Source organism: Arvicanthis niloticus, chromosome 14 (genome assembly GCF_011762505.2).
Source record: "Arvicanthis niloticus isolate mArvNil1 chromosome 14, mArvNil1.pat.X, whole genome shotgun sequence".
NCBI classification, from domain to species: domain Eukaryota; kingdom Metazoa; phylum Chordata; class Mammalia; order Rodentia; family Muridae; genus Arvicanthis; species Arvicanthis niloticus.
This window is the reverse complement of record NC_047671.1, coordinates 73500539-73512152: the sequence shown is the minus strand read 5'-3', so window position 1 is coordinate 73512152 and position 11614 is coordinate 73500539. Positions and strand designations below refer to the sequence as shown.

The following is an 11614-nucleotide window of genomic DNA, read 5'->3' as shown; positions in this document are numbered from 1 at the left end:
AGTTTTAAGAAACAGTACGCATGCACAATAGTAGACATTTGCACAGGATTGGGTGTGGCTAAATCAGGTTCCAAACAAGACCAAACACTAACATTATTGACATTGTGGTCATGGATTTCAGCCTATGGAATATCCTGACTAATACAAAGTGATCAAGGAACCCACTTTACTGGTAAAATCACACAGAGATTGGTAAAACACCTTGACCTAATGTGGGAATTTCACTTTGGCCTATAATCCAACAGCAGCAGGCAGTATTGAAAGATTTAATGAATTACTTAAATTAAAATTAATAGCACATAAAGATAGCCCACTTTCTGAAACCCTGGTGAAAGCTACCTTTGAACTAAATAGCAGACCCGAAATCACAAACAATCTCCAATTGAGGAAGTCCTCAGCATACAGACAGATATAGATTATCAAGATGAAAAAACCAGAAATATAATCAAACCCTTGCATTTGCAAGCACAAGGAAAAATTAACTAGACAGAGATCATAGCACCTGGCACTGGAAACACTGTGTGGACCACAGGCAGCAAGGGAGGACTGCAATGAAGCAAACTGGAGGACTTACCGTCACGCTGACAGGCAATGTGTGTGTGTGAGAGAGAGAGAGCACTGATCTATACAGTGATCCTTATTGTTGTCTTTCTGGGAATCGTTCCAGTCATGGACCTTGGGGTGTACTTCTGTGACCAAATAACACAGTAATCATAATACTATTAGCCTGATAGCCAACTATACGATTTGCTGACTAAATACTGTGGCAAGGAAAAACTGAAGCCGCTAACTGTGTGGCTGGCAGTTAGGTAACAACAGGATCCGATGCTATAATGACATTGCTGTTGCTAATCCTATGCTCATTGATTACTGGATTAGTGGCTATTTGCTTTTCAGAGCAATTAGAGGAGGAGTACTAAGTATGTTACTAACCATGTGGACACCTTGGCTATGCTTGTCGTGCTTTATGTTGTATTATCATTTTTAGTGTTGAATATGCAGGAACTGGTATACGTGGGACTAAGAGTGTTCCTATCAGAACCATCACCCCCAAACCCACAAATTCCATGGTCCACCTACAGACCTAAAGTTCTAGACCCTCTATACAAAATACCAAGATGGTGAACAGATGATAGGATATGGACAACATATCAACTAAGAATAGACAGCTTCTGGACCAAGTATGCTTACTGCTTAAATTATCACTGATTCCAGGGCTGTGAACATGTCAGACAGCAGGCAGCATGGTATCATCCTAACAAGATTTATATGCTTGACCAAAAAGATAGTTATAATACAAATAGATATGAAAGAAACCCGACAAAATGCCATTTTTATAAAACCACCATAGGAGTAGACACAAGGCCGCTCACTAAACCTGGGCTCACTGACTGACCTAGACTGGCTAGCCAGTAAGCCCGAGGGAGCCTCCTCTTTGCCTTCCTAGCCTTACAATCAGAGGCACACTACATTACAACTTATTTATTTTACATGGGTTCTGTGTTTTACACAGACGGCCATCTGAGGCTGTGTGCCCAAGAGCTGTTAGCCTTTGGACCCTGAACACATGCACATCTTCTGGAGGTAGTCAACATGCAACTTGGAAATCCCCTACAGTACTCCAGAGTAACTTAGCTCATCTATGTGTATTTTACAAGTGTGCTGGGTTAGGGGCAAAGTTCAGTCAGTAAGAGGAGCCTGAGTTAGACGGTCAGCATACAGGATTTTTGTTTTGGTTGTTGTTGGGGTGAGGGGTCTTACTATGTATCCTTGGACAGCTTGGAACTTACTACGTGTGTAGACCAGGCTAGCCTTAAACTCACAGAAGTCTGCCTTCCCAAGTAATGAGAACAAAAGTGTGTGCCACCTTGAGCAGCTAGCACCCAGGTTAACATTTATTATCTCATTGCAGGGGTTGGGGGTGGAGGTAAGAGGGTCCTTGGGGCTCACTGGCCAGCTAGCTAAGCCAAATTGGCAAACTCCCAGTTACGGTAAGAGATCTTGACAAAAAAAAAAAAAAAGAGAAGGAAGTAAAGATGATAGATGATAAATAGATCTTAGATGATAGATAGATAGATAGATAGATAGATAGATAGATAGATAGATAGATAGATCGATCAGGTAGATAGCTCCTGAGAAGGACCTGAGATTGACCTTTGGCCTCCACATACATATGCACACACTCGCACCATTCCTAAGCAGTACACCCAAGAATGTACTAGTCACCAAAGTATTGGATGGCCCTGTTGCAGGCTGTGAAGCATCCAAGTCCCTGCTCTTTATGACAAGACAGGGCCATGGTGGTCCTTAATAGAAGAACTCCCATTCATGACTGCCCTTGGAGAGACCCACAGAGTCATGGGTAGAGAGCAGCCCCCTCCCCCTGATCTTAGAGGTCATAATCCTTTAGTTCAAGAGGCCACCATAGCTAGGACACCAGCCTGTTCCCTGTAATGAGACCCACCTTATTAAGTTCCTGCTATCTTTTATAAGATACAGGTTTCTAGCAAGTGATCAAGTCTCTCTGGTTTGAAATCCTTGAACCCAAGTTTTAGGTCTTCCCAAAAAGAGGCGCACCCATTTTCATAACACTGGAGAGGTATACTGAGCCTACACTTTTCCCACTGTATTTTTGAAGTAGGTAATTAATCAAGACTTTGAGCCAGACAAAAATCTACAAAAATGTATACAACAAAGCACGCCCTCCCTGTTAGCTTGGTTTCCACATCTTGCCACTGACAATCTTGTTTGGTACTCACACGTTCTTTCTGCTCATGGAAACCAATATGACCCAGACTATGGGCTTGTTTCTCTTTTTTTCACAAGAGAGATGGTATGCTGCACATGTGGATGGGCCTTGTGTTTTCACTTAGTAATATACCTTGGAGAATTTCCCCACGAAGTACGCTGAGAGTGTCTGTAATTTCCCTTTTGTCCTATCTCTATCTATCTATCTATCTATCTATCTATCTATCTATCTATCTATCTATCTATCCATCGTCTATATATCCATCCATCTACTTTCAAGTATCCTGCTAGCCAGAGAGACTGTGGTCCTCTGTTGACACCTTCTGTTTTCAACCTTCCGTTGCTATAGCAATGCTGTAACAGCCCTATAGCACACTGCATGGATGCCATTTCACAGAACTAAAGGATAATTTCCCCAAAGTGATACAGTGGCCTTGCTTTGTCCATAGTTCTCTTTTCTGTGGTTCAGTTACCCACAGGCGGCTCCAGTCCAAAATTGTTCAACAGAAAATCCCAGAAATAAGCAATCTGTAAGTTTTAAATGGTAAAGTGTTGTGATCAGCACAGTAGACACGTGTGTCCTTCTGCTTATGACATGAATCATTCCTCTGACAGTTTGTCTTTATCTTGAGTTATACCCACCTGTTAATTAGAAACCGTCTCAGTCACCAGATCCACTGGCAGACCATTTTAGTCCTCACATTTAAGTATCCTGTATTTACTGACTAATGGCTCCAAAGAAAAAGAGCAGTGATGCTGGCAGCTTTATTGCTGTGTCTTTTTATAATTATTCTGTTTCATTATTGTTGTTGCTAACCTCTTGTGGCTAATTCACAAAAAGGTTAATTTATTAAACTTTACCTGAGGTACGTATGAATAGGAAACAATATAGTATATAAAGTCTGGTACTATCAGCGGCTTCAAGTGTCCTTTAGGGGTCTTGAGATATATTCTTCACAAATAAGAGGGAAGCCACTGTATCAGGTCAGAACATAGACACCTTTGTATAGATAAAATGTCAAACAGGATTGTGTAGAGATAAATTGTTAACCCTAAAATATAATGGTTTAAGTCTATTGTAGTTCCCTCCCTATTTAACCATGTGTAAAACCACAGTGTGCCCAATCGTTACCACCTGTCTCCCCGGTTCTTTGGACTCTGTGATATATGAAATATGAATATGAAGAATGCATCCTGCAGGTAGAACTGGAGTGCTGGCACAGGTATAGCCTTTCTATAGCTGATGAGAAGACTAAGTAACACTGGAGGTTCCCCAGTACACAGTGTCACCTAGTGTCCTGCTGTGAAGTTTGGGAAGTGTGCAGCTGATAGGGAAAGCAAGGCAGCTGTTAAGAGATAACATAACCACTGGCTGGAAGCCCCCAGATAACACAGGCTGTGGTCACTGCTCGTAGCTGGCCACAGGACTGAACCATAAAACCCCACAGTTTGGCTACAGGACACAGAGAACTCAAACTGGTACTGTGTTGAAAGCTTCCTGCTTTTAAAATGCTAGAAGGCTAACGCAGGCTGCTGGGGAAGACAAGACACCAACAGGATCACTCAGCAGTGAGGCCTGCGTGCTTAACACCCTGCCAGACGAGATGTGCCTACCAGTGTGAGAGTGGCATACGGTTATGAGGTAACCAACTGCTTTGCATTGGATTTGAGAACTGTTACAAAGAAAGGTTTTATACTGTAAGTCTGGTCAAAAGCCCACAGCTTCCAGGATCACAAGCCCTAGGGAGGAAGCCACTAGTTATTTTGCTAAACCACATGTTGCCAAACTGCCTTCTAAATATTTTTACTTATGCCCATATGTAAGTGACACCTTCAGCCTTGGCCAGAGAAGCTTTTTTGCAATGATTAGAAGTTAATGCAGAGGTTCATATCAAGGCACTGAGAATTAAGTGTACTGAGTGACCAGCCCTAAATAGGACATCTGTATCAACTGCCCACTCCCAAAGCTCAGAAAATACCACAGAAAAGGGGTAGAAAGAACGTAAGCCCTAGGAGATGGGAAGCAGCACTGTGAAAGGCTGTCTTGGGCAGTGATGTAGCACTGCATCCATGAAGTCACAGTGCCGTGGCCACTGCATCGATGAAGTCACAGTGATGTAGCCACTGCTTCCATGAAGTCACAGTGATGTGGCCACTGCATCCATGAAGTCATGGTCACTGCTTCTATGAAGTCACAGTGATGTGGCCACTGAATCCACAAACTCACACTGCTGTAGCCACTGCATCACTATAGCACAAGATCAAGTCAGCAAGATCAGTCAACGTTCCCACAGGCACACTGACAGAACTCTAGAGTATTAACCAAACAAAAATGGCAAAGACATGAAGGGCTGAGGAGGAAATACTGGGAATATCTGAGGGCAGCTGGAGAAAGGTGAGGACACATATGGTCAAGAAGGATTATTACATATATGAAATTGTCAAAGAATTAAGAGACATTTTGAAAAGATATTCTTTAAAAAAAAATAATAACAGGTAACAGAGCTTGAGAGATAGATAGCTCAGAGTTAAAAAGTACTTTTCTTCCAGAGGACCTGGGTTTGATTCTCAGCACCCACATAATGAATGGTTCACAACCCACTGTAACTCCAATCCTAGGGGATCTGATGTCCTCTTCTGGCCTCTGTGGGCATCAAGCATGCACATGGTGCTGGCATACATACATGCTGGCAAAACACTCCTATACATAAAATAAAACAATTTAAAAGAACAAAGCTAAGTGTTGGACAGCTTGCTATGCAGATAGGGAAGGTGCAGAATAAGTCTCAGTTAATAAAGTCAGTTTCTTTTCTTCTGTTCTTCTACCAAGGAGCCTATCTAGTGTCAGAGACTGTGCCGAATACCCAGAGACACTGAGTGAGAGGCCCAGTGTACTAGGCCTAGTAGTCTCAGTGCCTTTGGTCAGTGCAGGTACCATACTCACATGCACGCACCCATATACAAACGCACACAGAGCAATGGAACTAAAAGCAATAAACTGAGCCTGGTTTAGAGGCATGCATCTTTATTCCCAGCACTCAGAAGGAAGAGGCAGGTGGACCTCTGTGAGACTCTGTCTCAAAACAAACCAACTAACCAATAACATAAACCATACACAAACAAAACATTCAGGAGACAGATGCTTGAAGCCAGGTAAGTAGGTAGGTAGGCCAAGATGTTCTCCGAATACTGTGGTAAAAGCAGTGGGCATTCTCTTCCATTCCCTGCTCTCTAACTCCTTATAAGCCTTTAGACTTGACCTTTTTAAAAATTGTATATTTTGGTTTTGGTCTTTTTCTTTCCTGTTTAATATATATATATATATATATATATATATATATATATATATATATTATATATGGGTATTTTGTCTGCATATATGTTCATTTAGCATGTATGTGCCTGGTATCATGTCCCCTAAAGAGGTCAGCAGATGCCATGGATCCCCTGAAACTAGAGCTACAGATGGTTGTAAACCAGTGCTCCAAACACTGGGCAATCACTCTGGCTCCTTGTTTTTGTGTGACAGTGTCTCACGCAGGCCTGGGCTGGCTAGAACTTGCTACATAGCTGAGAATGACCTTGAACTCTCGACTCTCCCTGTCTAAGTGCTGAGATTACTGTGTGCTGCCCCACTCATGGTTTCCCTTTAATGATGGAAATAACTCATTTCTAAAGCTTCTTTCTCCACAAGTAATGGTTCAAAATGAAGTCCTAAGAAAAATGTTAGCTGGGCAGTGGTACATTCCTTTAATCCCAGCACTCAGAAGGCAGAGGCAGGTAGATCTCTGTGAGTTCGGGGTCAGCCTGGTTTACAGACAGCCAGGGCTATACAGAGAAATAAAAAAAAAACAAACCAAAAAAAACAACAACAAAAAAACAGTTATCTGTTTCAGTCATGGTTAGTATAGCTTACAGCATACCAGACCCCCTGGAAACCTCAAAAGTCTAAGGAAGACACCATGCAGTCTGCTCTCCCATGCTTAACTTCTGTCTCAGCATGCTGCCACAGCACTGAGTGGGGGGTGGTTGGGTCCTGGTGCCCCACGGGCTGCAGGAGGAGCTCCTGTGGCAGGCTGCTTCTTCACCAGCTCTCGTTTCCTGGGGCATTCGCTACATCACATAGCTACTCACAACCAAGTGCTGGAGTCCATGAGAAGCCTTCCTACCAGACCCATGCTGACAGTTTCACCCAGGTTCCCACTCTCGAATATCATTCACACAGTAAACTAGAACCATAGATACTAGGTACTTTCAGGGGGCCACAGAATTTAACTCCAGAGACATGGATTCAAGTCTGACCCCTTCATTCAAATTTATACAAATTATGTGGCATCCTTTTACCCCTATCTCCAAAAGGAGGGCAGGAGAGAAGTACATGGTTTGAACCACACAACTATAATTAAAATAAGAAATGTGTGTCAAAGTACTGAAGACCCCCATACTCGGGAGACCCTTCCTCAAGTCTCAGGAGATCACAGCACCCAAAGATCACAAGAAACCATACCTGGATGCAATCAGCAGAGGCTTTATTAGGGAAGTTAGCCGGCGGTCAAAACTACAAGCTCTTTAGCTCCAAGAGCAAGGTTTTGGCCCCAGTGGTGGGTTAAAGGGTCTTTTATAGCATGGGGTGGGGGAAGGAAGGCATTTTCGCGCACTTACACATGAATGGTTACATTTTCGCGCGGTTACACATGAATGGTTGCATTACAAATTTTGAACATAGCACTGGGAAGACCAAGGGAGGGGTAACCAAGAACAGTGGAACATTTCAGAGAATCTAGCCCATGTGAAAATCACTCTGCACACTCATTCTTCTCAAAAATGTGGTTTTTACCATGTTATTGTGTCCTATCCTGCCAGTTACCAACTATTTCAGATTAACTATCTTTACTTCTTCCTGCTCTAGCCCCACCTAGGTGGCTTGCATCTTTTATCTGTGGTCAGAAATGCCTTCCTGCCTTGGGCCTCTCCCACCCATAGGTGGACCTACTGCTTGAGGCTTGAGGAATGTAATTTATCCAGCAAGTGTCCTGGGGTAGTGAAAATCTTACATTCAGTTCCTCTTTCTGGAACTTACATTCTTGTTCTGGTATAGGATAAAGGAAAAGCCTGTATATATAATTTTTCACTCTACAGTACCTATCACACCGCCCAGCAGAGAGTGGGCACACACGAGTGGCAGCACTTCCACCATCTAGCCCATAAGTGTGAGGTGGACCTGAGGTAAAGCCAGACTGGGCCTGACTGCCTAGAGAGCTAAAAAAGTCTATACTTTACCCAAGTCAGAGGGGCCTACGATTTCTGTTTGCTAGGGACCACAAGAAAGATGTCATCATACTTCAAAAGGCAGGGGAAGCTAAAGAGCTCGCCACCAGCACACCAGCCTCTGTAACAGGACTTGTAGACTATCTCCCAACAGTAGAGTAGAAGTTGATTTTCCAGGCCTACATTGGTTGGCCATATTCCATACCCTCAGGGAGTCTGCTCTCCTCCCCATTCTCTCACAAAAGCTGGCAAGCCACCTCTCCTCCACTACAACACACAAAGACTTGTGCCTACAGCCTGGCAAGCTGGGACCCAGAGAGCTGTCAACTTGAAAAGCTTGCTTTAAAAAATGCCCAATCCTAACTCCAAAGTTAAGGGAGCCTGAGAGGTAGGCAGGAAGCCTGAGGCCATCCCCCTGGGAGGTGCCCAGCCCAGCCCTAGCAGGTGCACCTAGTGAGAGGCTCAGGAACACTGTGTTTGTTTATTTAAAACATTTGGCCTGAGGGAATGGCAGGCGGCCTGTTTTCTTTAACCCACCTCAGCCCCTCAAACAAAAGTGCGCCTGACAATCCCAAGTCCTCTCCTGTGGAGCTGGGCCAAACAATACAGACTTCTGCCATGCTGTGGGGAGTCTGGGCTTATCTCTTCACATGAGAACTGAGCTATGGCTGACAGCCAGAACAGCAAGGCCCCAACCTAAACACCTTCCTTTCCCCAAGTGACACCCAGACTGCCCTAGTAAAAACGCAGCACCAAAGCAAGGAGCAAAGCAGTCAGATGGTAAGGAGCAGGGTAGCAGAAAATGTGATGTGAGAAGGGAAAGTGGGCTACACGGGGGTGGGAGGGCACAGGAGGATGGGCGGGAGGAGTGAGGCAGGAGTCAGCAAAAATTATCTCTGAAAATGTCATAATGAAATCTAATACTTTACACGCTAACTTAAAGTTATTTTCAAAACAGCTTTTAAAAATATATATAATGCCCTAGTCATGAAGTTCAGTTGTTAAGGGTCCAACGTCCTCTTGGTCACGTTGCCGCCATGTCCACTCCACAGATTCTGTAGGATTTCAGGTCTCAGTCCAAACTTAAAATTGAAAGAATCCCACTGTCCCTGGATGCACATTCCTTAGTCAGAGGACACTTGCTGGATTAACATTCAGAGGAAGAAGGGAGAGGCTGATTAACATTTCTCAGACCACAGGGGAGGGAACCCACCTGCTGGTGAGGAAGGTGCAGAGCACATTCCAGGAAAGGGGCCCAGGATGGGAAGTGGTCAGGAAGCTGGGCCCTTACCACAGTAAACCTGGGCAAACAGAAGACACTCATTGTCATAAAAACAGTGTGCAAATCTGAGTCACCTAGAGACAGGACCTGGGAAGGTCAGCCTTGTGGTTGCCCTTGAGAACTCTGTATAAAAACTGCTCTCAGCTTTGGCTCGGGGGTTTCTCTTGCCTGCATACAAGGGTGCCCCAGTGCACTGGTTATTATCATTAAACCTCATGTTTTTGCAGCAAATCCCCTGTCTGTGTGTGTCTCTGCGGGAGCGCATCCCCTGGTTTGGATCTTAGAGTCCAACATTTCCACTTCCACTCCATGGACTAGTCGGTGTGAGCCCTGGTCTTCCAGGGAACTTGGGAGTGCATCCAGAAGTGTGACAGCTAGGCTACAGCTGCTGACCATCCAACCTCCTTGAAATCCACCAACACGTGTGCCTGAACATCCAGACGCCAGAACAACCTCCTGCTGTTTAGCTCAAGGTCATCTGCTATTCTACAAGGCTAAAGAACTGCAGGCCTTGACTCCTGAGACATCCCACCCTAGAGGCACAGGGGTAATGCTGCCTTAGAGGGTAGAGCTTAGGGTGTATACACCCAAGGTTAAATGACAGCTTGTGATTACAAGATTGAAGTTGAAATGTGAATCTAGAGTTATATAGATTTGTTCCTTTTGCAATTTCTCTTTATTATATATGTGATTTTATGTGTATGTAGGCAACTATGTGCCACAAAATGTGTAAAAGTCAGAGGACAACTTTGAAAGTGTGTTTCAAAGAAAAGGAAATGTTTTGAGACCCCTAGTCAATAGAATAGAGCCCAAGAAGCCCTGCTAACAGATACTTAGTTCCTAAGATTGATAAATGATGAGCTTGCAGTCAAAGATTATTGTGTACTTGTCCAGCTAGTTCCCTCAGGTACTCTTGAACTGAGTTTGAGATACACCCTAGATGCTTCTGCAGAGAGCCTATTTTCCTTGACTCTAGCTGTTACATTGTGACTAGGAGTGGCCATAGGTATAGAGACAGGTGTGGCTACATTGATACAGACACCTCATTATTTTCATCAGCTGAGAGCTGCCAGTGATGTAGATTTGAGAGCCCTAGAACAGTCAGTAACAAAGTTAAGTTGTTACTAGACTTGCTGTTTCTTAAAGGAGAAAGTCTGTGTGCTGCTCTAAGAAAAAATGTTACTACTATGTAGACCATTCAAGAGTGACTAGAGAGTAAATTCAGAGAAAGGCTAGACTAGAGACAAGATAGAGAGACACAACAACGTTGATTCGAGAGTTGGTTCAATCCTCCCTTGCTGGACCCCTTGTGATTTTACTTTTGCTTTTAACCATAGGCCCCTACATTTTAAATAGATTAATAACTTTTGTTAGAGAAAGGATAAATGCTGTTCAGCTTTTTCGTGTTGCACCACCAATATAGAGCTTTAGGTTAAGAAAATGATAATTATGATGACACTGGAGTTTAAACTTTTCTAAAGATCCTAATCGGAAGAAGTGGGGTGAGAATAGACTTATTAATAATTGAGTTTTTATGATTAAAAACAACCAAATTGGAAGAAGTGGGGATATAGAGTGAAAAATTATAAAGGCCATTTTATGAAATATGTGTAGATTTTTCGCCTTACAGAACTCAGAACTGAAAATAAGATTTCAGGCCTTCACATTCCAGGTGAAGGACACTTGCTGGATTACATTCCCCAAGCCTCGCCCAAGGCAGGAAGGCATTCTTGACTACGAATAAAGATGCTGCCACCTAGGTGGGGCTATAGCCGGAAGATAGTTCATCTGAAATAGTTGGTAAATGGCAGGATAGGACACAATAACATGGTAAAAACCACATTTTTGAGAAGAATGAGTGTGCAGAACGATTTCCACATGACTCTAGATCATTTGGGCTAGATTCTCTGAAATGTTCCACTGTTCTTGGTTACCCCTCCCTTGGTCTTCCCAGTGCTATGTTCAAAATTTGTAATGCAACCATTCATGTGTAACCGAGCGAAAATGCAACCATTCATGTGTAAGTGCGCGAAAATGCCTTCCTTCCCCCACCCCATGCTATAAAAGACCCTTTAACCCACCACTCGGGGCCAAAACCCTGCTCTTGGAGCTAAAGAGCTTGTAGTTTTGACCGGTGGCTCTTTCCCTAATAAACCTCTGCTGATTGCATCCAGGTATGGTTTCTTGTGATCTTTGGGTGGTTGCGATTTCCGGAGGCTTGAGGAAGGGTCTCCCGAGTATGGGGGTCTTCAGTATCAGTGTTCCCTGTGTCCCATCTGGCACTTGGAAACTGCCAGGCTTTTCCTCCACGGCCAG

The 11614-nt window shown here is 43.7% G+C and overlaps 1 protein-coding gene and 1 long non-coding RNA gene across 7 annotated transcripts in view; one reads left to right on the top strand and one right to left on the bottom strand.

The window, feature by feature from the left end:
• Slc35d4 (solute carrier family 35 member D4) overlaps window positions 1-11614 on the bottom strand; it is a 146973-nt gene that overhangs the window by 35511 nt on the left and 99848 nt on the right. The window contains exon 14 of one of the 6 annotated variants that reach the window (XM_076912985.1): window positions 7288-9158. The exons of the other annotated variants lie outside the window; for them this stretch is intronic. Coding sequence (XP_076769100.1) covers window positions 9141-9158 — 18 coding nt within the window. The 3' untranslated portion in view covers window positions 7288-9140. Of the gene's footprint in view, window positions 1-7287; window positions 9159-11614 lie in introns of those variants that run through there. 6 annotated transcript variants of the gene reach the window in all.
• Window positions 1-11614, top strand: part of LOC143434375 (uncharacterized) — a 64880-nt gene that overhangs the window by 5363 nt on the left and 47903 nt on the right. The gene's annotated exons all lie outside the window — the stretch shown is intronic.